The sequence below is a fragment of the Zosterops lateralis genome (genome assembly GCF_965231275.1).
Source record: "Zosterops lateralis genome assembly, chromosome: 8".
NCBI lineage: Eukaryota > Metazoa > Chordata > Aves > Passeriformes > Zosteropidae > Zosterops > Zosterops lateralis.
In genome coordinates this window covers 8930325-8955415 of record NC_139768.1, presented here as the reverse complement: position 1 = coordinate 8955415, position 25091 = coordinate 8930325, and the positions used below count along the sequence as shown (strand labels likewise).

Sequence of the window (25091 nt, the reverse complement as noted above, 5' to 3'; positions counted from 1 at the left end):
GATGCCCCACGCCGACACGTGCCGCGCGCGCGCACGCGCCAACGCCCGCCTGCGTGCCTACGTGCGTGCGTACGTGCCTACGTACGTGCGTGCGTGCGTGCGTGCCCCCGGAGCTCCGCCCTCGCCGCCGTTAAATTGGCGGCGCTGCGCTAGTCGGGGCTCGGCGGGGGCGCGGGCGGGTCTCGCGTGTTGTGAGAGGAAGGGCAATGGTCCCCTCAGTGTTGGTACCTGCGTCAGGGCAACTGCGCGCCGTGCCGGCCGGACACCTGCCTGTGGTGCAAAAGCAGTAGAAGGGCTGGCGACCCGCGAGTGCGCCCACTCGACTCTGCAAGCGGCAAGACTTAAGGCCGCTTAAGCCTCACCAGTTTACTCCTTCTTGTAATCCGCTTTAAATCGCTGAAAGGACCATGCTGAAGAGCTAGGGGAATGCTGGAGAGCAGGAGTGTTATAAATGTATATAAGGAGTTAGGTTGGTCTAGGGAGGAGAGCAGGCCGAGAGCTGAGGGCAGGATCCACACCCGCCCCTCACGGCCCGGCCCCGGGTGCTGCTGACGGGGTTCACCCGCAGTCTCGGGAAAGATGAGCTGTGGAGCAGCTGAACACGCACAGGAACGTACTGAGTACTCGTGCTAAATCTCTGCAGGAACAAAGGGAGTTGGTAAAAGTAACACTATGATCCTAAAGCAGTAATCTATAAGAGAGAGACAGAAAAGGAATTTGAGACAAGGCTAGCTACAATATAGGCTTGAAGGGCTTTAAGCCTGGAGATAGGGTATAGAACAGGTATAGCTCAAATAAGTACTGAAGACCTGGATCTGACCTTAAATGGAGCTTCTGGACCTATGGAAAAGGGTGGATGTGGAAGGCCCAGATGAGGCTGAGCAGGACAAGTTTAGCATGTTAGGTGTGCTCAGAACCCTGGTGAGGATGAGACTCCATTCACCTGTTGTATATTGCTATGGCTTTAGCTACTTTTCCAGGGAGGTTATTTTTCTTGTAAAACTGAAGGTTTGCTCTGTTGGATGTCACTCTCTGTTCCTGCCTTTGTAATGAATGGGGCTTTTTTTTATTTCCTTCAATAGAGTGTGCTATGAAGCTTGCTGAGGGCCAAGGAAGAAAAGTTCTGTGCTTAAAGTCTAGATTTAGGGCTGCCAGAGTCAAAAAAACAGTGGTAGGGGGGCAGTGCTTTGCTTTTCCAATTTCCTCTACCTAGCCCTCTGCACCTATCTCTTTCCAAATATTGCTGTTCTGTGCTGTGTGGGTGTTCTGTGTCCTGGTGCCTAATGAACACCCACAACTGGGCTCTGTTCTCAGCAAAGGGTGCCTGTTCCTGGTGTTTCTGGAGGGCTCCATGTTTGTACTCATGGAGAAGTAGAAGTCAACTCTTGTGATGTTTTGTTCTTTAAGATTCTGTCATTTTGTACAGGTGCTGTAGCCTGTGTAGCAGAAAAGGAGTGTTAAGCTGAAGCTTACTTAAATATGTTTACTTGTTTTTGACGTGTCCTGCCCCTTTTATGTATGGAATAATATGAGGCTGTGTTGCAGAAAGGAAACTGTTTTCAGGAACTAATATTTCTTAGTTTTTGTAGTTTCCCTCTACAGTAACCTACAGTTGCAAGCTTCATCTGCAAAGCTCAGCAAACTTCTGTGCTTTTGCTTTCGTTGGAAAGGAAAAGATGCAGCTTTTCCTGGTAAACTACTGTTACTTTAACCCCTGCTGTGTGAAGTAACTGCTGTGAGAAACTAGGGAAATTACTGACTCTGTTTGCTGGCTCACTTTGCTTCTCTGGTTAATAAGTATCTCCCTCTCCTGCCGGGCCTTTGCCAGTTAGGTCTGTTCCCTGTGCTCTGTGTGGCAGCTTCTCTTCAAAGGTCTGTGGCTCTTTGTGTGTTCCTGTGTTGTGCCTGCAGCTGTCCAGATGACCTGGCAGGGAAAAGTGTTTTGTCCTTGTATTCCCCAAGACACTAGTGGGAGATCCTGGGATCTAAAAAGCAAGCAAATTCAACTGATTTATGTTACTGCTTGTGAACTCCTTTGTTCCTATCACCTGCTTCTCATAAGTCTTTTCAGTCCTCCCTTTGGCTGCCGTATCCCTTTTTTTAGGGCTGCAGGGAGAGCTATGTATGGGACCTTTTTAATTAAACAGTGACTAAACTGTCCCCAGCACTCGGGGTGAGGTGGCCCCAGTGCAAAGCAGAGGGGACAGTCCCCTCCCTTGCCCGGCTGGTGATGCTGTCCCTGATGCCCCCAGGACACAGTTGGCTCTCCTGGCTGCCAGGGCTCTGCTGACTCGTGTTTGACTTGCCATGGACCAGGCCTCCAGGTCTGTTTCTGCAGCACTGCTCTCCAGCCTCTCATTTCCCAGCCCATCTCAGAAGAGGACACTACCATGAGAGGTCTCTGGCCTTTCCACTCTTTTCATGACCAAAAAAACCCGAAGAGAGATAGCATGGGTATTCAAACACTTAATTCTTTCCTTATTGCTGCTTGTAAGTACCTAGAAAAAAAAAAGCATTGGCTCCAGAAAGACCAGTCTAGTCCTCTTCTTTGTACAGGGATAAGACAGACCCTTGGGAATAATGCTGCAAATGCAGCTGTGTTTGTATGCCACAGTGAATTAAAGTGAGGAAAGACTTGTGCAGTCAATTTTGGGCAAGGTTGGATGAAATGCTCCCTCTATCTATCTCTCTCTCTCTCTTTTTTTTTTTTTTTTTTTTTTTTTTTTTTTAAATTTCTTTAATTATTTCTTTAGGGGATTTATAAGAGTTTCTTCAGCATTCCTACTGTTCCAGAGTGTGAAGGGGCTCTTGCCTTGATTTGTCATCTGAGTTGGAGGTTGCTGAAACAACACACTAGCAGTTATTTTACTTAAGCTGTTTGGTGGAGGCACATTAATTTCACTTTAGAGACTTGGGAAGTTTAAATGCTAAAGAGGTTTCCTGTGGGCTTTGCATTGATTAAATAAGATGCAGAGTATCCTAAGTGACATGGAGAAACTCTGTGGGCTCCCTGGAAGCTGACTCTGTTAACCCTCTCTGTGATGCTGCAAGGCTTTAAAGAGGGACAATTTAAAAGCTCATTTCATAAGAGCATGTTGAAATTCTCATTCAACATCAGAGAGCTGATACTGTTTTTAACTTTTTATACTGGAAGGTAGAAGGTACACAGCTTAACAAGGGAAATAATGTAGAACAGTCATAAAGTCATACATATAGTTATCAATTTGTTTTAATAGTTCTTAATATGTATCTGTTGTTCCATAATAGTAAAATAATTTGCTTAGATACTCTAGTTTCCAGCTATTTAACTTTTATCTTTCACTTAAATCCTAAGCTGGTTCTGTATTTGCATGCTTCTCCAGTGCCCCTGTGTTCTTTATTCTAGTGTATATTTTTGGGATGATTCAGAGGGGAAAGTTACGGTTTCTTCTTTGCATACCTGGAGTTACTCATAAGGCTCTATCATCAGGAAGTGCTTTTTGTCCTGGTACTTCCCTACTGAGAGAACAAACACCTTGGTTTTGGAAAACAGGCAGTGACACACATTCTGTAAGCTTAAAGTAGGTTTTGAGTAAAGAAAGATTTGGAGGTAACAAGAAAATTTGACCAGCTTCTAAGATAAGAGTTGATTAGTGGAAAATAGTTGGTTCTTTTCTGCTTGTAACCACCTCTGTTCTCACATTAGCAGTGACATTAAGCTGCATACAGAATGTCCACTGACTGCCTCGACTGGGAAGCCAGATTGTAAGGGGTCTGCTTTTGCTGTGCTGAAGTGCATCAATGAAAGATCTCACCAGTACAAGTGGTTTTTTTTCTAAGCTTGCAAAGGAATAGGCTGAATAATTTAGGCAGAATCTGTTGTTTTGTCTTCAGTGGCGAAATTAGCAAGTTGAGTCCTATTCTCTGAACAATAACAGTGTCCTGCTGCTGGTTATTGTCTCTACTCAAACATGAGCATAGCCTTACAAAAACTGGTAAATCTCATTTGAAAGACAGCATCTTGTAGATGAAAACACAGAACATCAAGCTACTTCATTCTATAGGGTACACCTTGGCTTCCCCCAGGAGTTTTCCCTGCTCATAGAAGACACGACAAAACCCAAGTTGTAACAATGAGTCTTTTCAGGGTGCCGCCAGGGCCCTTCTAGGTCCCAGTCAGGATCTCCGTAGAGAAACTGCCTGAGAACTATTCAGGTAGCAATTCGAGCTCACACAACCACACATGTTACAAGGCTAAGCTCAGCAAGAGAGGCAGGAGGCTCCCAGTCCCAAATCGATTTCCAGCAAGCGCTTATTCCAGCGTGCTGAAGGTGAATCCGGAGCCAGAGAGGGCGACCATGTGGTTTTCCTCAGTTATATCGGGTCTCAGGATCGTGGGTGGTACAAGGGGCAGGGAAGGGGGCAAGTAACCATAGGAATAAAGGAACAGGACACCAAGGCCCCATAGCCAAGGGGGAAACAGGGAAAGGGGATACCGTGGGGTGGATGATGGACTTGCCAAACACAGGGAAGTTTGCACGATGTCTGTAAGGATCCATGGGGGAGAAGACCTTTTTTACACCTGGGGCATTTTTAATCTTCACTTTTCCAGGGCAGGGCAGTTGAAAATTTCTTTAATGGCACGAGAGACTCCACACTAATTTAGGGATGAGTATAAAGCAGGTATTGCTTGTTCTTTCCCACAACTATTGCTCCAGGTTTCTCGAGACCACTATCACTGTAACACAACTTTTCCTCGTTGTAGCGCTGTTTCCTCGGCTGGAAAAGGCAGTTTCCCTCCTTGGGGAATGTCCCGCCGGGCACCGGCAAGGCGGCGCACGGCTGGGCTGGGCAGGAGCAGCCCCGTGCCCGGCTCTGCAGGGGGCGCCGCGGGCGGGAGGCGGGGCCGGGAGGAGCCCGGTGCCGTGTCCTGTGCCGGGTCCAGTGCCGGGTCCGGTGCCGTGGGCGAGGGAGCAGCCGCAGGGGATGCACCGCCTCGATTCACCGCCGATGTGAGGGAAGGGGAGCGGCCCCTTCCCCGCCAGCCCCGGACCATGGCGGCCCCCGGTAGGTGCTGTCGTCCCGGGAGCCGCGGGGAAGCGGCGGGGCTTGTCCTTGTCCGCCCGGTGGTGTTCGGGCGGGCCGGGGCTCTCCGCGCTCCCCGGCCAGCGGAGCGTGGCGGAGCCCTGCCCGCTCCCCCGCGGGGCGGTGCCGATGCGCGGCTCTGTGCGACCCGGGGCTCCGCTGCCGGGGAAAGGGGCTCCGCTCTCCCAGTTCACGGAACCCTCTTCAGAGCAGCGGTGGCTCCTTTGCTCGTAGCCGGGCTGCGGCGCTTTCCACCTGCACTTGTCTGGAGTTCGGGGCAGCTGCTGGCAGAGCTTTCCTGCGTCTTCAGCGCACTTCGGCTTGGCAGATCAGCGGGCTCTGAGGGAGGGTGTTCTGTAGAGTAATTTGCCCCTGCCCGCCTTTATCGCTTGTATGTTTTTCTGTGATGTTTTATAGATAAGTCAGGTTTTGCTAAATACGGCTTTATCCTTCAGCACCACTTCCTTTGGGGGTATCACTCGGTGCCCCTTGCCACAGTGTCCCAGGGTCACAAGCTGAACTAGTTTGCTGTAATTGAAAATGTTTTAGCTAACTTATATAAAGGTAAAACTACCTAGAATAGAGCTGCAAACTGAAGGGAAGAGTGGTTTAGCCTTTATTGTGTAAGTCTTGCTAATGCCCAATTTGCAAGTTCCTCTCCTTGCAGGGAAGCATATGGGTTTTATCTAAAAAAGGAAAAAACGTGCCATTCTCAGGGTGTGAAGTAACATTTGCGTTTCATTGACGCATATCTCCTTGTGAAGTAAAAATAAGCTAAACTGAGGCCTCAGGAGACTTGTGGGCAAAACTACTTTTCTCCTTATAAACAGAAGGTGATTTCACAGAGACCCTTAAAAAGAGAACAACTTTAGATTAACGTATCATAATGCAAATCACTTGTTCCTCTCTGTGAAGTTTGGTTTGCAGAAATTTTATCTTCTTTGATTCTGCTATTTCCTCTCGCTTGTTTGCAGCATTTTATTTAAAGTGAAGTTTTTCTGTTCCAGTCAAGGTAAGAAGTCTCACTAGGATGTTAATAATTATTGCATGTGATCACTATTACTGTGCATTCCATGCATGCAGAGAATGCATTTATTTCATCATACATCACTTAAATACACACACTTCACATACTGAAATGTGGAAGGCGCTAATGGTCGACTAGCAGTTTTTATCACCTCCTGGGAGTGCTCTCTCTTAAGAATTTGATTATTAAGACACTTGAGTTGCGTTTTCTTTATACCACAGACAATTGTCTTCCATGAAGAGTGAATTCCCATCAGTCAAGGATTGTTATTTTTGGACAGCAGTATTTCTGTATCCTCCATACACATGAATTATAAAACACACTGGAACAGGTGTCTTTCTAATGTAGTCAGAATTGGAGATGGATTTATTTTTTTCTAGCACTTGAAAATAAATTGTTTGCCACTGCATATGATCCTCTGAATTGAATTGAATTATTTAGTGTCAGGTTTTTTTTCACATGGTCTGTGGACAATGAAAAGTCATGATCTACTTATGAGAGGTATGTGAAAGATGACACAGAAAAGTTGTGTGTTACTACAAGCCCTGAATATTCTTTATGGGGCCCACAAGTACAATGGAAAACTGATCTGTAAATTGAAAAACGGTCAAACCTTTTGGCTTCTGGAATGAAATAATAGATAATCACAGTTGATAGTGTAAGATGTAGTCTTACCCAGAGCTGATATGCCAGCTTCCCAGAGTGTTGTTTAGTTATTTCAGTGGTAATCAGAACTTTATGATATGGCCATGAACCACTATCGCACATTTGGGCTGAACCTGAAGGTCACCACCTTACTGCTTGCAGACATAGTTTGCAGGTGAGCCTGATTTGTTTGTTCTCAGAAACAGACTGTGAAGACATGACACAGTCGTGTGTGCTTCTGTTCTCTTGCCATGAGGGTATGTGATTTTTACTGAATTGTTTCATCCTCTTCCATTCTGCTTGCAGTTTGTAAGCCAGGGAAAGCTTTGTATCGTGTCGTTTGTGCTGTTTAGCTTGTGGGGCTCACCCTTCATTTATAAGTCTTAGGCATTTCTGTGGTACTGGTTTGTAATCTCATCAGTCTGTGATCATTGCTGTATAAGTGAAGTGTGCACCTAAACACTGAAGGGGCAGTTACAGCTGGAAAGCAGTCCAAAAGTTATGGTTTATCATTGTAAACTGCAACAGAAGTGCACCTTCATGATCTATAAATGAATATGCCCTGCAATATTACTAATAGTGCTGACATTTTGTAAACAGAGGCAAAAGTATTTTTAATACTCTAAGCTTAGGACTCCAGTATCAAAAACCCCTAAAATTTAAACTAGATCACACTTGCGAGTGTGAAAGATAGACTTGGACCAGCCAATCATTTTTCTTCATCCTGCTGTTATATATAGTGTTCATATATTTCTTCCTTTAATTGAAGACTTTTCCAAAACCAGCCTGTCAAAAGCGTTGTTAAACCATCCATCTAAGGGCAGGGTTTAAGAAAATAAAATGTTTGGTGTTCACCAAATGATTTCCCTATATGCTTACAATAGGCAGAGTATACATTACGTTTTGAACTGTGCTCTGTGAGTTTTTCTGATGTTTGAAGAATTGTGAAAAGCTTCCCTGAAATGTTATGTATTCTTATGACACTGTTCCCTGACGACTGGACAGTAGTTAGTGCTGCAAAGGCAGCTATTTGGTTAGACAAATAATAGCATGATCCAGGAAGGAGAGTCCTGTGTCATTCTTTTAAAGGAGAATGTTGCAATTGAAATTATTTCTAGATTTTTGGGGTTTTTTTAAAAGAGTCCCAGTGCTGACTTAAGCTTATTTAGCTCTGCAAGACCCACTTCCAGTATTTTTGCTTTTGAATGTGGAGCATTACTTTGGCTCTACAAGTGGAGTCAGCTATTTTTTCTCAGTTCTCGTTTTAGGAGCATTGTTCCTCAGTTTATTGTGTACGTGTAAAAGGCTGTAGGAACTGAGGTAAGAGGGCCTGAGGAGAGCTGCTACAGCTCTGTTAAGGGGAATTATTCTCTCGTAGAGCAGTGCTAGCTAGGAAATCAATACTTTTCCTGAATGCCAGAGGAAGTTCTGTCCTGCTGGATGCAAAGGTTGCGCTGCTCTGGCAGGGAATTTGCAATGAGTCTGTCAAGTTTGCATCCTTTATCTACATAGTGGAGAAGGGAGGGATTCTGGGATACTCTGTGCCACTGCAGTGGCATGTTTAAAGTCAATGGCTCTTCCACCTTGTCTCCAAGCACAGCTGCTTACTTTCATTGAAACCCTGGAGAAGGACCTGTTGGCTCACAAGTATAGTGTGAAACCTGTGTGCTTCCTACAAGTGAATGACATGATGAGTTATTCCATTTTACAGAATGTTGAATTGCCCAAGAGGCCACTAGTAATTTTTCCAGAGACTGGAGGTGGGGCTGCTGCCAGAGAGTGCCAGGGTAGGACTTTAAGAGCTTTGGGCACAACTCAGAGTCATTGTGTGGTTTCCCCATCTGTTGAGGTCAGGCTCAGCTGGCCATGGTGCAAATGTGTGGGCTCCATTCTCAGCAGACAGTTGTGCTGTCCTTTCCCACTGTGCTACATGTAAATCAGCCCAGGGCAGTGGAAGTAGAAGTCCGTGGTACATCTCCCTTTCTAGAATAAAACTTGAATTCTGCTTGGTTTTCATGGTTTTGCTCATGTAATTGTGTTGTCTTTGCCAGGTGGTGTTCAGCCACCATCAGTGATATTTTGGCAATGGTGGTGTGCTCACTGGCATGAAAACCATCTTTTTTCACAGCAGTTTTGCACTCTTAGCTTAAAGGTCCCAAGATTTTGAGTCTTGAGGACTCTGCTTTATGATTTTGCTGGATCCTCTCCTTTGGGAATGCTGTCTCATACCAGCCTCCTGGTCCTTGGTTCAGGAGCTGTGTTCACTCACAAGCATGCAGTTGTCCTAGTGAACATGTCAGCGCTGCACTGTCCATGTTCTCCATAACTGGGATATCATCCTTTCACTTCCTTATTTATGCAGACACTTCCTTATTTATGCAGGTAACCGTAACACTATTGATTGTGCACTGAGCACATCTCCATTCTTCTCAGTTGTATCATTTCTGGTGAACAATAGGAGAAGGGAATACTGGTGACCTTGCCCCTGATAAGTCACAGCTGTGTTAATTACCCAATACAGCCTTGCAACTCATGAGTCACAGCTATATCCAGCAAAGATAAGTGTGATAAAAGGAAGTGGGTTAGTTGGTGAGGGGAATCATGAAGGAGGAGGAACCTTGAGGAAGAGGGAATGAGAGAATCATGAAGACCATGTGGAGAGAGAATCACTGCTGTGAGGTCACTCTGGGTCTGCAGCTGGAACCTGCAGTCACAGTCTAGCTGGGTAAAAGCCTGCATTCAGAGTCTGCAAACTAATACATGCAGTCATAGTTTAGCAGGAAATAACCAGTAGTCAGAGGCTGCAAGGGGAACCTACAGCAGGAGCTTGGTGCAGCCAGAGTCAGTGAATAGTTGGTGTGAGCTGTTAAGAGGAATAAACCATGACCCTTTTCATGCTGTGGTAAACAAGAAAGTCTGTGCCTCAGCTCATTTCTACCCTCTAACAAGAGGACTGCTGCAACACTGAACTACAGTTGAAAGCTGTGTTTAATTTAGGGCTGGGGTCCCTCAGCCTAGATGTTGTTTCAGCCTTAATTTCTTAATTAAGGTTCTGGGGAAGGTGATGGGATAGAGTCTTTGGAGGCTGTGCAATTCTGGTTGAGTTTTTCTAAGGTGACTGCAAAACTGTCATCTTCAGTTCTAGTAAGTTCACTCTGCAGATCCTCTTTTTGGCTGCCAAATTTTAGGCATTGCTTTCTGCTTTAATTGGAAAAAAATTGCCTTTGCTTACTACATGATGGAGATGGGTTGAAAATATTGACATTTCTAAGGAGTTGAACTGGAATTAGAAGACATTTTGTTAACAATTTGTTTTAAATGCTCAGCTCTGAAATTTACTATGGACCTGAGCTGTAAACCTCAATTTTGAGTAAACTTCTTCACAGGTAAATGAAAAAATTAAATTTAGACTTGAAGGTTTCCTTGAGATTGGTGGGAGAGCCCTGCATCCTGTTGCAGTGGTTCAGTTTGCATCTACTCTTAGCAAGCTGTTAACATTTTTCAGTGCATTTGTGCCAGAGCAGTGACATGCATGAGTCTGTAGGCAGAAGCTGATTCTAAAGAATTACGGAAGAAGTCAACTTTGGTGAGCTCATTTTGGGCTGTCTTACGGCCGCCACTATTGTATTAGTTCTTTCCCTCTGAAGAGAGTGTCATTCCAAAAATCGTTGGGAAAACTTACTAGGACAGTTTTGAGGAAGGACTCTTAACGTGGCCTTGTGAAATGGCTGAAGTCTGAATGATGGAGTGGCTGTGGTGTGAGCACTGGGGCTAATGTTCCCTTACTTACACACATACTCTGCAGGCAGTTTGCCTCCTTCTGCTGCAATGAGAGCAAATATCTAACACCACGGGGGCCATAGTGACTTCCTGTAAGCATTTTGTGACCTCATTTAAGTAAAGGACTTTGTTATTTTAGGTGTGCTGTTTGGTGTCTGCTCCACTTGGGCATGTAATGATATGCAGTTGTGTTGCAGACACCCTGTAATTGCCTAAAATTATTTTAACTTTTTGTGTGAAAGTGAACTCCCCTTTTCAAGCTAGTTTGTTTTGAAGGTCTGGTTTTTGTGGCTTTTTCCCTCCGCTATCAGAATGCTTTAAATCTGTAAATCTCCGTGTGTAGTTTGTTTATCTTGAAACTACGTAGGAAATGCTCTTCTTTATAGGAAGAACATTTTAATTTTTTTCATTTTTAAGAATGAAAAAATTACTTAAATTTAGTGGAGTAGATACAAGTAGGAGTTCATTCACCCTTAGAACTGCTTTGTGGCTGTGAACACCTCACTTTGGATAGAACTACTGTTCTTTCGAAATGCTTTGTAGTTTCTGACAGGAATTAGAGACAGTGGTGTGTGGGGTTTTTTGTTGCAAAGCTGTGGGCTAGTTCTCAGTTTGAATTTAATCCTTTTTCCTGTGATCATCTTGCACCTGTACAGGAGCCCCTGGAGAATATGATGTGCTGATTGTGTATGCAAGTGACGCTGCTGAATGGTGTCAGTACCTCCAGAACCTCTTCCTCTTCACTTGGCATGTGCGAAAGCATCGGATTCAGAGCTATCAGCTAGAGGACGACTCTGCCATCTCCCACCAGGAGCTGGACCTGTTCAGCAGAAGTCGGAGTATCATCCTTTTGCTTTCTGCTGAGCTGGTGCAGAGTTTTTATGTCCCTCACATCCTGCAGAGCCTTCAGGAAGCTTTATGGCCCCCGTCCAAAGTAGTCAAGCTGTTCTGTGGTGTTACGGACTGTGATGACTATGTGACCTTTTTCAAGGACTGGTCTCAGTGGCAAGAACTCACAAATGATGATGAGCCTGATGCTTACCTTGCAGCTGTTGAGAAGGCTATTTCAGAAGGTAAGACCATAGCTAGGAGCTGTGCTTTCTGGTTGGAGGAGGGAGCTACATGGTACTGTTTATTCTTATTTTAACACTGGTAATGCGCTTTACTTAATGAGCAAATGAAAGCACATTGTCCAACCCCTGTAAACTAGAAAGTTATGGAAGCAAATTTTTCTGTGCCTCATCAGTTGGTCCCTAATTCAGGAGAAATTACCAGCAACTCACAGAGAACTTCTGAATTTGAGGTTGTCTTGGGTGCCTGCTTTTGCAGCAAATTGAAAATGAAAGCTTTCTCTATTTAAAATTCTGCCTGTAGATATTGTACTCTGCAGTTTATCGACTCAAATCAATGGAAAAGATGTCATTTATTTAGTTTAAGGAAAAGAATTATCTTTTTCTTCAGACTTGTTGCTGTTACATCAAAACCAAAATAAAGTCTAATGTATATTCTCTAGCACTGGGCCTAAAATCAAAGATATAACTATACTGGCAACGGATCACTTTTTTTGTAACCTATGATGAAAAGGCAGAGATTAATTAAAGAATTGCACTGATGGCCTTAAAAATAACCCAAGCAGTGTGAAAATGATCACCTTGTAACTAGTGCAGAGGACTTACTAGCAGAGAAGTATTAAGAGTTGGAGATTACACGAGCCCAATGTACTGCGTTTTGATTGATTCCAAACTTTCCTAAACTCTAGAAGAGTGTGTAGAATTCCTTTCTCATAGTTTCTGTTGAAATGAGGGTGGAGAGCTCTGGGCAGTCATGCTGGTCTGGGTATCCTTATGGCATTGCCATAGGTAGTGTTATAATATTCTTTGTCAGCCTCAGCAAGGCTGGAGTCCTGCAGTTGCATCTTGGCTTAAGATTTAGGTCTATTCCATGACATGAATGAAGCAGTGTGTCTAGTGTTGTGTGCATAAATATGCCTTATACCAGGATAAAAATTGCAATAATTATGATGACAAATTTATCCCAGTAAAAATAAATTTTGAAAGTCATTATCTTGGCTGAAACAGTTCCCCTGAAAAAATACTATTTAGGGATTATGCTGAAGATGTCATTTTCATGTAACCAGGTCACAGCAGATACTACTTAGTACATTTAAAAAATCTTCCTAAGCTGAAAATTTATATCTCCCTTTCACATACCTCTAAAACATCTCGTTTTCCCAATGCTGGAGCTAAACCAAACCTTGAGCTCAAGTAGTCAGGCTCCTTTGCTTTCTGTCTGGAAGAAGTCAGAAAACAGTGGCTAAACTTTTGTACTCTGAAAACTAGAACTGAATGGAGATTAAATTAGCCTTTCTGATGCTTTCTGTCAAAAGCAAATTTAAGGTACGGTTTTCCTCCAAACTTGGGTCTAGAACACAGAACCAGTATTTTGTTGATTTTCAATATGCAGTTCAAAACTGGGGAGATTTTATTGTTAGTGGTGTTACTAAACATACCCAAGGACTGTCAAAGTTATTTTAGGCCGGACTAGGAATAAGTTCTAGTACAGTTGAAGAGTGTGTGAGAATACAAAGGGATGTTGATTCTGAGGTCTTTCCCCAGAGGCAGTTCTTTGCCAGTCTTGCTGCCAAGCTTGCTGCATGCTGAGCAGCAGTTCAGTGGGCTGCCTGGCTCTTCAGTTGGCTGGCTGCCAGACATCTATTGCAAGACTTTTTTAGGGTAAGGCTCTAGAGTCTGACTTCTCACAGTTGGATCTAAAGTTCTTCTCCATCTGTGCTGCAAGTTAGCATGTGCTGAAACAAAGTGTGCTTTCACTTTATGTAGATGGTATTTTGAAAGGGAGTTTGTGCTTAAGATTTTTGTTGCTTGTCTCTACATAACAACAAAAAAAAATCTTGCTTATTTTCTGTTTTCTCACTTTAATAAGCATACATTGATCTCAAACTGACTCCTGCGTATCTAGAAAATATTTGACTGAGAGAAAAATTATGTAAAACTAAACTCATTTACTGTGGAGTCTGCTGTAACATGTTCTGGATAGTTTGGTACACAAAGATTTAGAATTTCTGGACTTCTATGGCAGTCATAGCTGGTGTGGCTGTCACCTGCATGCCATGTCAGGTTTTTGGTTTGTGCATTTCAGAGCAATTGCAGAGGTGAGCTATCTGCTGTCACTCTCCTTTTGAAGGAAGAACCTATTTAATATGGACTGCTTTCATGGCCAAAATATTTGGATGAACGTATCAGATCCTACTTCTGTGTGTGGGGAAAAAATGACTCTGTGATCTCTTCTATTGTGTGGTTCTACACATTTTGTGAATGGCCTCAAATGCAAATGTTCTGATGCTTCCCCTGAAGACAGCTCCAGGTGTACATAGTTCCTTTTTTTTGGGTGAAACTGTGAAAACTTTCTTCTTGACTGGTTAAAAAAAAATCTGCTGTATGGTTTGGTTGCAACATGAGTAACTTAAAATGTTTGTGACAGCAGACCTCTCCCACAGAGAAACACAGCTTCTGCTCTGGTCTTAGTCAAGTTTGAAATTTCCCTGATTAAGGCAGCCCTTAATTCTTACAGCACTTAGCAGAGGCAGTTCATGACCATAATTGAAATTGTTTGGGTCTGGGTGTCTTCCTCTGGGAGGTACTTCTCTTCACATGCACTCACCTGTACTTCTAACAGCAGTGTCAAAACTAGGCCTGATGCTAAAATGATTCAGCTTCCTGACTGCTAAACTGAGCTAGTGAGGCATGTACAGGGGTACAGGACACAGACAGGGCAAATTCTTCTCCAGAGGCTGCACACTGACCCTGTGCAGGCTGTGCTGTTGCCTCTAGCACAGCTGTTGGCTGTGGTTTGTTTAGGGCATCACGGGAACATGACACCCCCAGACATCACATGCTGAAACCTATTTTAAATTTTATTAGTTTAGTATGAATTCAGAAATGAGGAAGCATTCATCTAGCCTTGTTGACAACTGTGTGCTTATGCTGACTCTTGCTGTCTTGTAGATGTGGTGTTTTTACTTCTAAAGTTTCTCAATTCTGGCAAACTACAGAGCACATGTAGATTTGCATTTGCAGGTACTCCTGTTATCTGTGGGGAAGTTTCTCAGACTATGCAATAACTGTGCCAAGGGGATGGAAATCATAGAATTTTTACAGCTGGAAAAGATCTTCAAGATGAAGTCCAACTACTAACCTAACACTGCTAAGTCTATCACTAAGCCATGTCCTTTAATACCACATCTACATTTTTTTTAACAGTTCCAGGGATGGTGATCCCACCACTTGCCTGGGCAGCCTGTTCTGATGCTTGACCACCCTTTTAGTGAAGAAGTTTTTCATAGTATCCAGTCTAAGCCTCCCTTGAAGCTCTTTCATCATATCCTACCTCATGTTGCCAGGGAGAAGAGAGGCTACAGCCTCCTCTCTGGTAGTTGTAGAAAGCAGTAAATTCCCCGAGTTGCCTTTTCTCTAGATTAAAGATCTTGCTCAGGATGTCTCTGTACATACTAGCTCAGGTCCAACAAGGTATAGTCACTAGCCAGGGTGCAGTGACCAGCCTGCTGCTTAACCCTTCTTGCCTGGCTTGTGGTGGCTCTTGTGTGTGCACTGAGCAGCTGGGAGTCTGAGCCACACAGTCTGAGTCAGTGGCCTTTCTCTTCCTTATGTGTTCTCAAAGCTCACTTGACATTTCTTTTGCTCCAGTTAATTGTCCCTACCTATGTTGTTTTGAAACATTTCAAATTTCCCACTTTGGAAGCTGATGTTTCCAAAGCATTTACTAATTAATCATTGGCTTTGAGCTTTCTGTATCTAAGCCATCTTTTTTGGGTTAAATCATGGGGAAGTCCATATCTGCTGAGAATGGTGAGGTGATAACTGAGTATGACAGCAGCTGTGAACTGTGCTGCTGAAGGACAAGTGCGGCCTCGGCTTAGCAGAGCTCTTGTGCACTGGAACAGACAAGAATAAAAGATGAGTACCAACAAACCTCTTGTGAAAGAAGAGGGTCAGAAGCTGGTGTAAGTAGTCATGCAGTGAAGGTGGAGGGCCTTTGACAGTTAGAAGGAAGATGAGAACTTTTTTTGAGCTTTGTAGATCAGGAAGAGCTGAAATGTTACTCCACTTACTGAGTTGCTCATTGAGAGATGCCAGAGACCAAGGCAGTAAGCTTTTTTGAGAGGTAAATGGCATAAGAAGAACTACATAAGCGGTATAATTCTTCCTCCTGTTCATGTAAAGGAACTGAATTAAATTCCTGGCTTTCTTCTGTTGCACTAATGAAACTTGAGAGCATATCATTCAGATTGGGAGGAACTTCCTGAGATCATCTAAACTTTCAGCTCAAGCACAGTTAGATAAAGCAGGTTGCCCAAGACCATTTCCAGTTGGGTTTTGAATGTCTCTGCAGACCTTACAGGACTTCACAGCCTCTCTGAGCAACCTATTCCAGTGTTTGACCACCCTCACAAGTAACAAAATGTTTTCTTGTATTCAGATGGAACCTCATGCATTTTAGTTTGTGTGCATTGCCTCTTTTCCTGTCAGTGTCCATTATGGAAAAGAATCTGGCTCCCTCTTTTTCATTTCCTCTTATCTTCTTAATATAAGATTCCCTGAGTCTTCTTTTCCTCAGGCTGAAGAGTTCCAGCTCTTGCAGCATCTCCTCTTATGAAAGATGCTGTGGTTCCTTAAGCATCTTTGTGGTCCTATGCTGGACTCATGCTGTAAAGATAAAGCAACCTTGGAATAAGCTACTCAGAATTTAAGGTCATGTTGGACAGATGTTCTCAACTGTTTCTCAGGCCAGATGGGTGAAGTTGTAGTACATGTGAGATTCCCTTCAGATTTATGCTTCTGTAATTATTTGATTGCTTACTTTTGCTCACAGTTGCCATTTAGGGCTAGAGACCTAAATTCACAATGTATTTTTAAGTTCGGCTGGAACTGCCATGTGGTGTTTACTTCTGGGTCTCAGTGCTCTGTGGAGGAATATGTTCTGAGTAGTTCTATCTCAGCTAATTACATCCAACATTGACTTTTGCGAGCTTATTGAAGTGACTTTGAAGACATGAGGTAGTAGCATACAGTTCTCTCTCCCTCCTCTTTGAAGGGGTATAATTAGATGAATTCTTAAAACTATATTTTTCTCTATTGTGTTTAAACATAAGATGTGGTTCTTTCCCCGTGCTCATTGAAGAGGAGCAGTGAGCCATTAGTCAGCCCTCTGGGTGCACATGAGAGCCTGCTTTGTTATATGGGATCTCGCCAGCCTGGCTGGTTCTCACTGCTTGTCAAGGAGGGGAAACTCTGACGCTCTTGCACAGGAGTTCAGGTTGAGAGAACATGCTGGTAGCATGCCTCTTCATGCATGGGTATACATGACTGATGCTGGAAAGTCAGAGACTTTAGAGAGCTGGTTAAAGCAATTGGAGAAACCTTAACTAAATGCCCAAGTGATACTGAGAGTTCTTGAGAGAAATGGATAGATGTTCTTATCCATCTGTAGCATATGGGATCAAGCAGTTAAAATAATCTTCCCAGCTGCAGGATTGATTGTTTGTCATCAAGGTGTTTCATAAAGTTCCAGTTTATTTACATAAAAAGCAATGTTTCATGGGGTTTTTTTTCATAGCGCTATAAAATTCAAGCAGTGCTAGCATAGGTGCATACTAGCTTTCTAAGCAGAGACAATGAAATGATAGCCCAGAAATAGTAAAGGACAGAAACTATTGTGGTTAAGAAGCTTTTGACTCTAATAGTCTTTATGCACCTTTTAAATACTAATCATATTTCTCTGTGGCTTGTGGTTCTGACAATCTCCTTACAGGTTGCTTTATGGTGATGTCTAAGACTAATTCTAGATATCTACTAATGAGACCTACAAGGCTGTAAGACACTTGCTTAAAGTAAGAGCCCAGTGGCCATCACTGATCACATTCAAGTCTGGAGCAGCTGATGTAATTTCTGAAAAAGCTTGCTGGTCAAGACAAAGATGCTTTACAGAGCAGATCTGAAGAGATGTATGGAACAGAATTTAGTTTTTTTCACAGACCCTTCTTGTGTACTTGGACAGTTGGTTTGCTTCCAGGGTTGCATTTGGCAAGATTTTCATGGCTGGTTTTTCAAGTTAATTGAGAATAAGAATGTATCTTGAGTTTGCCAGGGCAAAGTTTCACCAGTGGCATAGGCTGACCTTACTGCTGCAAAAGAGTGTCTGCCTCATTCTCCACCTTCCATCTGTCTGGGTGATCGAATGTGCCATTGGACTGACTGCAAGGGTATTCCAAGAGAAATTATTTGAAGGAGAGGGAAGATGTGACTGCCCTTGCAGTAGTAATGTGGTCTTAGACCTACTGAAACCACTCAAAGAACCACACAATTCAGTCCAACAGTGACTGGTGGGATGTTTCCAGACAGCTGCCCAATTCTCTGAGGTGGAGTTCCAGGTTTGTAGGATTTATGGGGACTGTCTTTTTTGTCATGCAAGCATTATGCATTGCGCTTAAATTGAAACAAGAGTAGCAAGAGGTAGCAAGATAATGAAATAGCAAATTGGATGTGCCTGCTTCTTACCTGTTCATACTTCTTACCTTCCTTCTCAGGAAGACTTGAATCTGTGCTGAATATAATGTGATTCCTGACACCCTTGAAAGCCATAAGAGTCATGCATATGCCTTGTCAGTATGTGTCCTCTTTGTGCCAGAAGTAGTGGAAGTGAACTATTCCAGTCTCTCTTGCTTGAGATTTCGGTCATATACACAATGTCTGTTGTCTGGGTGGCCACAACCCTGCTTTTTCCTCGATGTCTTCCCTATCTCTGTCCTGTTCCTGTGCATCCCAGCTAGTTCTTCAGGCTTATACACTTGATCCAGTCACAAATTGACCACTAGACCTGCAAGAACCTTAGCAAAACTTGACATAGTAAAATACACCTTGTTTCCTTGATGGAGGATGAGAAATAGTTTATTGTAATGTCAAACTTTGCATGACATATGAAACATGGCTATGCTCTTCGTAGAATTGAAAATCTGTTTGTAGGAGCTGTGCTTGTAGATGAGGTATGAGGGGTGTGGAGAGAAGGGGGAGATGTCACATACTTATTTTTGTTCTGTATGGACAATTTTACAAAGTCTTGAATTTTCCTGTTTTGTTCTCACTTGCTGTGCCTTCCTGCACACTTCTCTCCACTCAGTTGAAACGGGAAGTGTTGCTGCAGTATCAGCCAGTTCTGAGGGCTTATCACAAGATGTTTCTCTGATGTGCCTTTATCTCGTTGGTAAAGCAGGGGCTCTGATGTTAGCATGATGAAAGATAACTTTTCCTGCTTTCCCTGACTACTTGTCAGTACTTTGTCAGCTCCTTGTCAATGTGGCTGGAGTTTGCTCTGGAAGACTTAATGTCCTTATTAGCACTTGGGAGAGGATACTGGCCAGTTGCAAGCTTTGGGTAAAAGCAGGAGCACTCTTTGAGGGTTTTCCCTCTTGCTCTAAGCATAGTGAGGTGAAAGTCTGAGGTCTTGTGAGAGATAATTGTCTCAACTAGCAGATGGACAGAATGGGAGGTGTTGACTGATGTCAGCCAGGGGCTGGTCTAAACACAGAACTTAGGCTGCTGCCCAGCTGTGCCATGAGCATTATGATCTGAGTGACAGAGTGCTCTGGACAGACTGCTGACTTCTTCCAAGCATTCACGTGTCCTGTGGTGTAAAGGCTGGCTTGTGAGAAACCACAGCTGTCGGCTCCATGCCGATAGCCCGCCAGCTGTGCCAGGAGGAAATGGATGATAGGGTGAGCTCTGTGTGCTCTACAGCAGCGGGTCAAAATAACCGGCTGCTTCATACGAGTTTCTAAAGCTGCTAAATGGCTCTTGAAGCACACACCCGTGCCTGTATTTTCCCTGGGCTTTTCCCTGGGGTGAGTGTCTGCAGGACAGCTGTGCAAGGGAGCCCAGCAGGGCAGGCAGGAAGGGTGGGAGGCTGCTCTCTGCAGCTCAGCTGCTGATGCATCCTGGAGGGGGGCATGTTCTTCAAGGGGAAATGTGGTGGGGTTTCTTGGACCGCATCTCCTCCCCTTGCTGCTGTTCTCACAAGTATTTCACAGACTGTCGAGTGGGGACTGAGGTAGCTTCTGTTTAAAAGGGAACAGAAAGGGAGAGCCTCTTATAACCACGCGTGTTGACCTACAGCACATGCCCATGGAGAAGCTTAATTCAGGTATTCACTTAACTTTAACGAGTCTGTCGATCTCTTCAGTGGTGTCCTCTCTAGGCTGGCTATTATTGCAATGTTATAACTGCTGAGTCTGTATGTGCAAATGGATTGTTATTACTCAAGTATCTTAGTGAGTGGAAAACTTGCTCTAACAAAGCTTTAGAGCATGGATATTAGCAAATGTAAAGGATGGTTTCCTCTTCCAGTGCCTGCATGTTCATGAGTCAGTCACTAGCACATGACGGGAACTTGCAAGGTGAATCATAGGATCACCCCACTGCTTATGTGGGAATTTGTTACTTCGCAATTTCAGTATTTTCTGAATGAAAAAACTGATTAATAGTTCATACCTGAAACTGAGTGCCTGTTTCTTCAGCTATTAATCCAATTACTGATTAACATTGCGTGCTTCTTCCTGTATTGCCTAACAGCTCTGTGTTCACATGACCTCCAGGCAGTCAACTCTGTTACAAGAATGCAGAAGTGCAATGCCAGAATTTCTTGAAAGCTCTACTTATTTTTTATTTGCTAAAATGTTTCTAGTATCAAATAACATGCTAAAGCAGAGAGATCGTGGGCTTGTTCTCTCCTTGCCCCGCTTGTTATCCTTGCTTGCTGTGTATGTTGTAGCTGAGATCCACAGTTTTGGTTTGATTTTTCTCTGAAAAGGACCACATGTTGGCCAAAAGAGGTAAAAATTGCCACACTAATGGTTCTGTATTGGGTTGGGGGTGAAGCCCTGAGGATCAGGATGCTGGCAAGTTTTCATTTGTGCATATGTTGTAGGGACATCAATGTATTACTGTGTTTTGGTCATCATTGACTCTCTCATCTGCTGTAACCTTAGTCTTTCTGATTTAGTCATATTGGAAGTAACCAACAGAGATTAGAGACACTATTCTAGTAACAGTTGCCTCTTCTCCCCAAAAGACTTGGCATCTTGCTCTGCATATGCCAAACACCTGAATTGATACCTATCCTATAAGGGAAGGATGTGGGACAAGTGCTTTTTCTCCTGTTTGCAGCAGGGCAGCCTGGCACTCCCAGGTGAAAGTAGTCCATGTTTCTCTAAGAGAAGGGTTCCTAAAATGTGTCTGATTCTTGCAGTTAATGGCTTTGAACGGGATCAATTGAAATACTCAGTTAAGGAATATAATGCCTCAGTTAATTTTCTCTAATACTTGGTACCAGTCTGAAAATTCCAAAGACCACCTTCAGTACAGCCTTCAGCCTTGTGTCAAAGCAGTTGCTTAGTCCATTATTAAAATCTGTTTGCTAAATTACATGTACTGTTCTAAGATTGTTTAAGAAATGTTGATGTTAGTGCTCATGCCTTACTTGAACTTCAGAGCTGCAAATTTTTGGCTCTATTCTTTCTACAGCAAACATTAAAGCAACAATCTACTTGTACTCATGTAAGTAGGCTTATTTGCCATGTGGAGAGATTCATGTAGTTAAGTGTGCGTGCACCACAATTTGTGAAAAAAATTTCATCTGATTGATTTGCTGAAGTTTTGTGGCTTAAAACTTTCATATAATTCCTAAAATCCCATTCAAATGTATCAAAAGTACCTTTTAAAGAATTGTGTGATAAAGCACTTCAAATATCCTAAGTTTAAGTCTTTGGTGGTGGTAATAATAAAGAAGTCTACATTAAAACCCCTGACTGATTTCTAGCTTCTATTTGAAATTAGGAAAACATAAACTCCTAATGGTGGACCACTTATTTTGGCTCTCTTGATCTGTGGAAAATTGATGTACTTGGAGATTGGGGGATTCTGAGTGAAATCTGAATTCTTGGTAGCTTCGCTATATGGATGCCACAGTTTGACCACACAGTTCATCACTTAGGTCTTTCTCATCATAACTGATCATTTTAAATAGAATATTTCTTACTAATATAAGAACAATGACAATCTAAGTCTGAGATTTTATCTGGTAAATAATTTGTGCTAATCTTTACAGATGTGTTCTATACTAAGTAGTAAATAACAAATAAGTTCCAAAATGTTGTCTTAAATACTTGAGTGCTCCACAGGCTTATAAAGTTTGGGAAATTCTGACCGCAGGAGATAATTTTAAGAAGTCATGATAGTCTCCTGACAAAATGGGGTCAGTGACTTTCACTTTGTGTTCTGGGAGATGGGGAGGGGGGAAATGGTGTGAATCGAGAAGTAGAAACTAGCTAAAAGTGTTCTCTACTAAGTAACTACATAATTATCTTTTGTTTCCTTTCTCTAGCTGAGAAAAATATTTCCTGGCAGGGATAGGTAATCTGTTTTCATTCTGGCTAGGTTTTTTTTTAGCCAGTGGTATCAATTCCATTTGTTTGCACTTCTACCAATATCCATGCTGGTTTTGGGAAATGAGTGAGATCACTGTTTTGTACACACATATTGTAGGCTTACATGTGTTTATTCTGCTCTTGATTCTGTTTAGGTAAAGTGCTGTTATTTTTGATGCAGAGGTTCTGGTATTTGTCAATTGCACTCCTGTATAGATACTGGAGCTTGTGGTTCTTGCTCAACGAACAGAACCCCTTCAGACTAATGCTTCATGTTTTATTTTTTGATGCAATAATGAACTTGGGAGTTGCAGTAAGCGGCTCTGAGAACTGAAGGTGATGCTGAAATCAGAGAAACATTGGTTTTCATGTTTTGGGAAAGTAAGACTAAAGGCTGCTGCCCATCCTACAGTGTATCAGAGAACTGCATGAGTCAGATGAGTTCAGATACTGGTCGTTCTTATATTAGACATTCACATGCTAACTTTCCTGTCTAACATGAGGGGACTATCCAGCTCAGCAGAGAGTGCCATTGTTGTTTGTTCCTCAAGCATATTCAGTGCTACTATACTGCTTTTATGTCTCTGTGAATTTCCCCCTTAAATCCTCTTAAGGGGAAAAAAAGAGGAAACTCTCTAGTTTCCCTTTCTTCAACTAGATCCCCTTTTCTGACCATTTCTTTGAGAGGAATAGCAAGTTCTACCCCACCACCTTCACGTCTGGTTTTTCAGGATGGATGTGTGTGATAAGCATTTTCAGCAAAGCAGAGTGCTGCAACAGGACTCAATGTACTTTATTTTAGACTCAGGCTGTGACTCTGTGACTGATACAGAAGACGAGAAGAATCCAGCTGACTGCCACAGACTTGCCATGAGTGAAGAACATGAATCATCCGAGAGCACTTGGGACCGTCCAGTGGTGCAGCCCAAACGGATACAATGTGGGGTACTGTATGTTCACTCCTTGGGCTGTGTTCTTACTGCCAGCTGGTGCAACCCTTTGTGCTGCTTTACAGGCCTGGAAATTAGTCCTGAATTCTTCTGTCACCTTCCTGTTCAGCCCCCTGTCCCCCATGTCTCTTGTTTAATGGGCTTGGCTCCCCAGGCCCAGGAGCAGCCTGGTAATGTGCAGTGCTCAGTGCTGTCTAGGCTGTGGTGTCACGTCATGACTGTCTCATTAACACAGCTGCTTGGCTTGGGTGCTGTGAGGCAGCTTCACACTCTTCCCTTCCTCTGTTCTGGTGGCAAGTAGAGTACGATAACTGTAATGAACTGATTAACTCCACAGTCAGTATCCAGTCTAATATGACCATACTGGTGCATGCCTTGCAAGTGACTCTGAAAAGCTTGGATCATGGCTTCTTGTCTGAAAACCAGCACTTTTTAGTATAGCATCTTTCCTCAGATGGAAAGAGTCTAAGTTTCTTCCTTTTGTTTCTGTTTAGAATGTGGCTGTGCTGCTTAAGGGAAGAGATGGATAGAGTTAAAAGTTAATAATTTTATAAATCTAGCTCTAATCAGTTTATAAATCTATCCAATAAATCTCAAGTTCTATCAGTGTAATGCTTGTATCTATACTGGTGCAAGCTGTAGAAGAAGCCACCTGCCCGCTTAGTCCATGACTGGAAGATGCTTCTGAAATGATTCACCTGAAAATGATAGATGGTAATCGATGTGTTAGCTGCAATGAGAACAAAATCCCTAGAAAATGGACTTAGCCAAAAAGTGGTTTTGTTTTCAACCTGTGTGTTGTAATGCCTTTTGTTTTAGGTGCAGACAACAGTTTATATTATCCTGAAATGTAAACTAGATGCTGAAATGAAAACTGAAGTTGAATTTTCTCCAGAGAATGCATCCTCTGTGCGTGTGCTGGCTAAGATGGAGAATGAGTACACCATCTCTGTGAAGGCTCCAAGTAAGATGAACTGAGACGGTTTTTTTTTTCCCCCCTCTCCTTCCCCATTGCTTCCTTTCTATCTCAATCTGCCTGTCCTGGGACATGCCAGGGAGATAAGGGTAAAGATTGCAATGCAGAAAAACTTGAGTCCAGAAAATCTTGAACTTTCACTCTCACCTGTGATACTTTTGATGAAGAACTGAGAGAGACTGCTGCTTGTGGGCTCTGTTTTCCCTTCAGCAGCAGTAGGGTTGCAGGGTGGAAACACCTTGCTGGGAGTTCTGAGAGCAGATTGCAGCTTGCAGAGCGTTTTGAACTTAGCTCTGTGTTATGACCACCACCATATTAGCATTGGCAGGGCACCAAGAGAGTAGGTAAGTGCCAGTAAATAATTACATTACTATAACAGCATGTGTTTAATGTGTAGCAATCTCTCTGATCAGAGCTGAAACTCTTCTGGCTTGCCTTTTAATTTAGATATGTTCTGTCACTCTATTTACATTTACAAAACTGAAGGTTATCTAAACTTTATGTTCATTGAACTTTAAAGGCGCAATTTCAGAGCCTTAAAGATTGATATTATTTTTCCAGCATTATTTTATTTAATCTACTTTGGTCTGTCCTCTTGAAGAGTCATTGTGCCATTCTCTCTGAGAACAGAGACTAATAGTCTTTATAGCAACTACCATAAAGCCAGTGAAGTGGTTGATTTAAAGAAGGTGACCTCACAACATATAAAGGCTTAATTTAATCTGTCTTAAGTCAAGACTTATGATATAAACACTGACCTGGAAACTAACTTGTACTTTGAATTGTAAACATGACCTTCACATTGATGGAGTGTACAATGTAAGCTCTGAAGTTTCTAACAGTAAGAGAAATAATTTTTAATTCCTTTGTGTTATTAACTGTTTCATGATTTCCTGAGTTGTTAACAGGGAAGCACTAATTTTAGTGGGATTCAAAATACCTGTGTTTCAAAGGGAAAGTTCAGACTTATAAATGCATATTAGATGAAACATCAAGAAGCTCCAAAGTGCAGGTAGAAGATAATCCTGTTCGTGGGTAAAGTTGCAAAGATGGAATTCCTTTTAACTGATTTTATTCAGAGAATAGTGAGACTGGCAGAGGTTGCAGAATTTCTAGTGACTTTTCTGATTTCTCTCT

At 42.9% G+C, this 25091-nt stretch overlaps 1 protein-coding gene across 2 annotated transcripts in view; it reads left to right on the top strand.

Annotated features, from left to right (window-relative positions):
- Positions 1–4927: 4927 nt before the first annotated feature.
- The window catches only part of PIK3AP1 (phosphoinositide-3-kinase adaptor protein 1), a 37380-nt gene continuing 17216 nt past the window's right edge, over positions 4928–25091 (top strand). The window contains exons 1-4 of one of the 2 annotated variants that reach the window (XM_083866440.1): positions 4928–5046; positions 11173–11589; positions 22831–22973; positions 23798–23942. In XM_083866440.1, the coding sequence (XP_083722566.1) occupies positions 5034–5046; positions 11173–11589; positions 22831–22973; positions 23798–23942 (718 nt within the window). In that variant the 5' untranslated portion in view covers positions 4928–5033. Of the gene's footprint in view, positions 5047–11172; positions 11590–19707; positions 19748–22830; positions 22974–23797; positions 23943–25091 lie in introns of those variants that run through there. The other variant, XM_083866441.1, reaches the window with a different exon arrangement.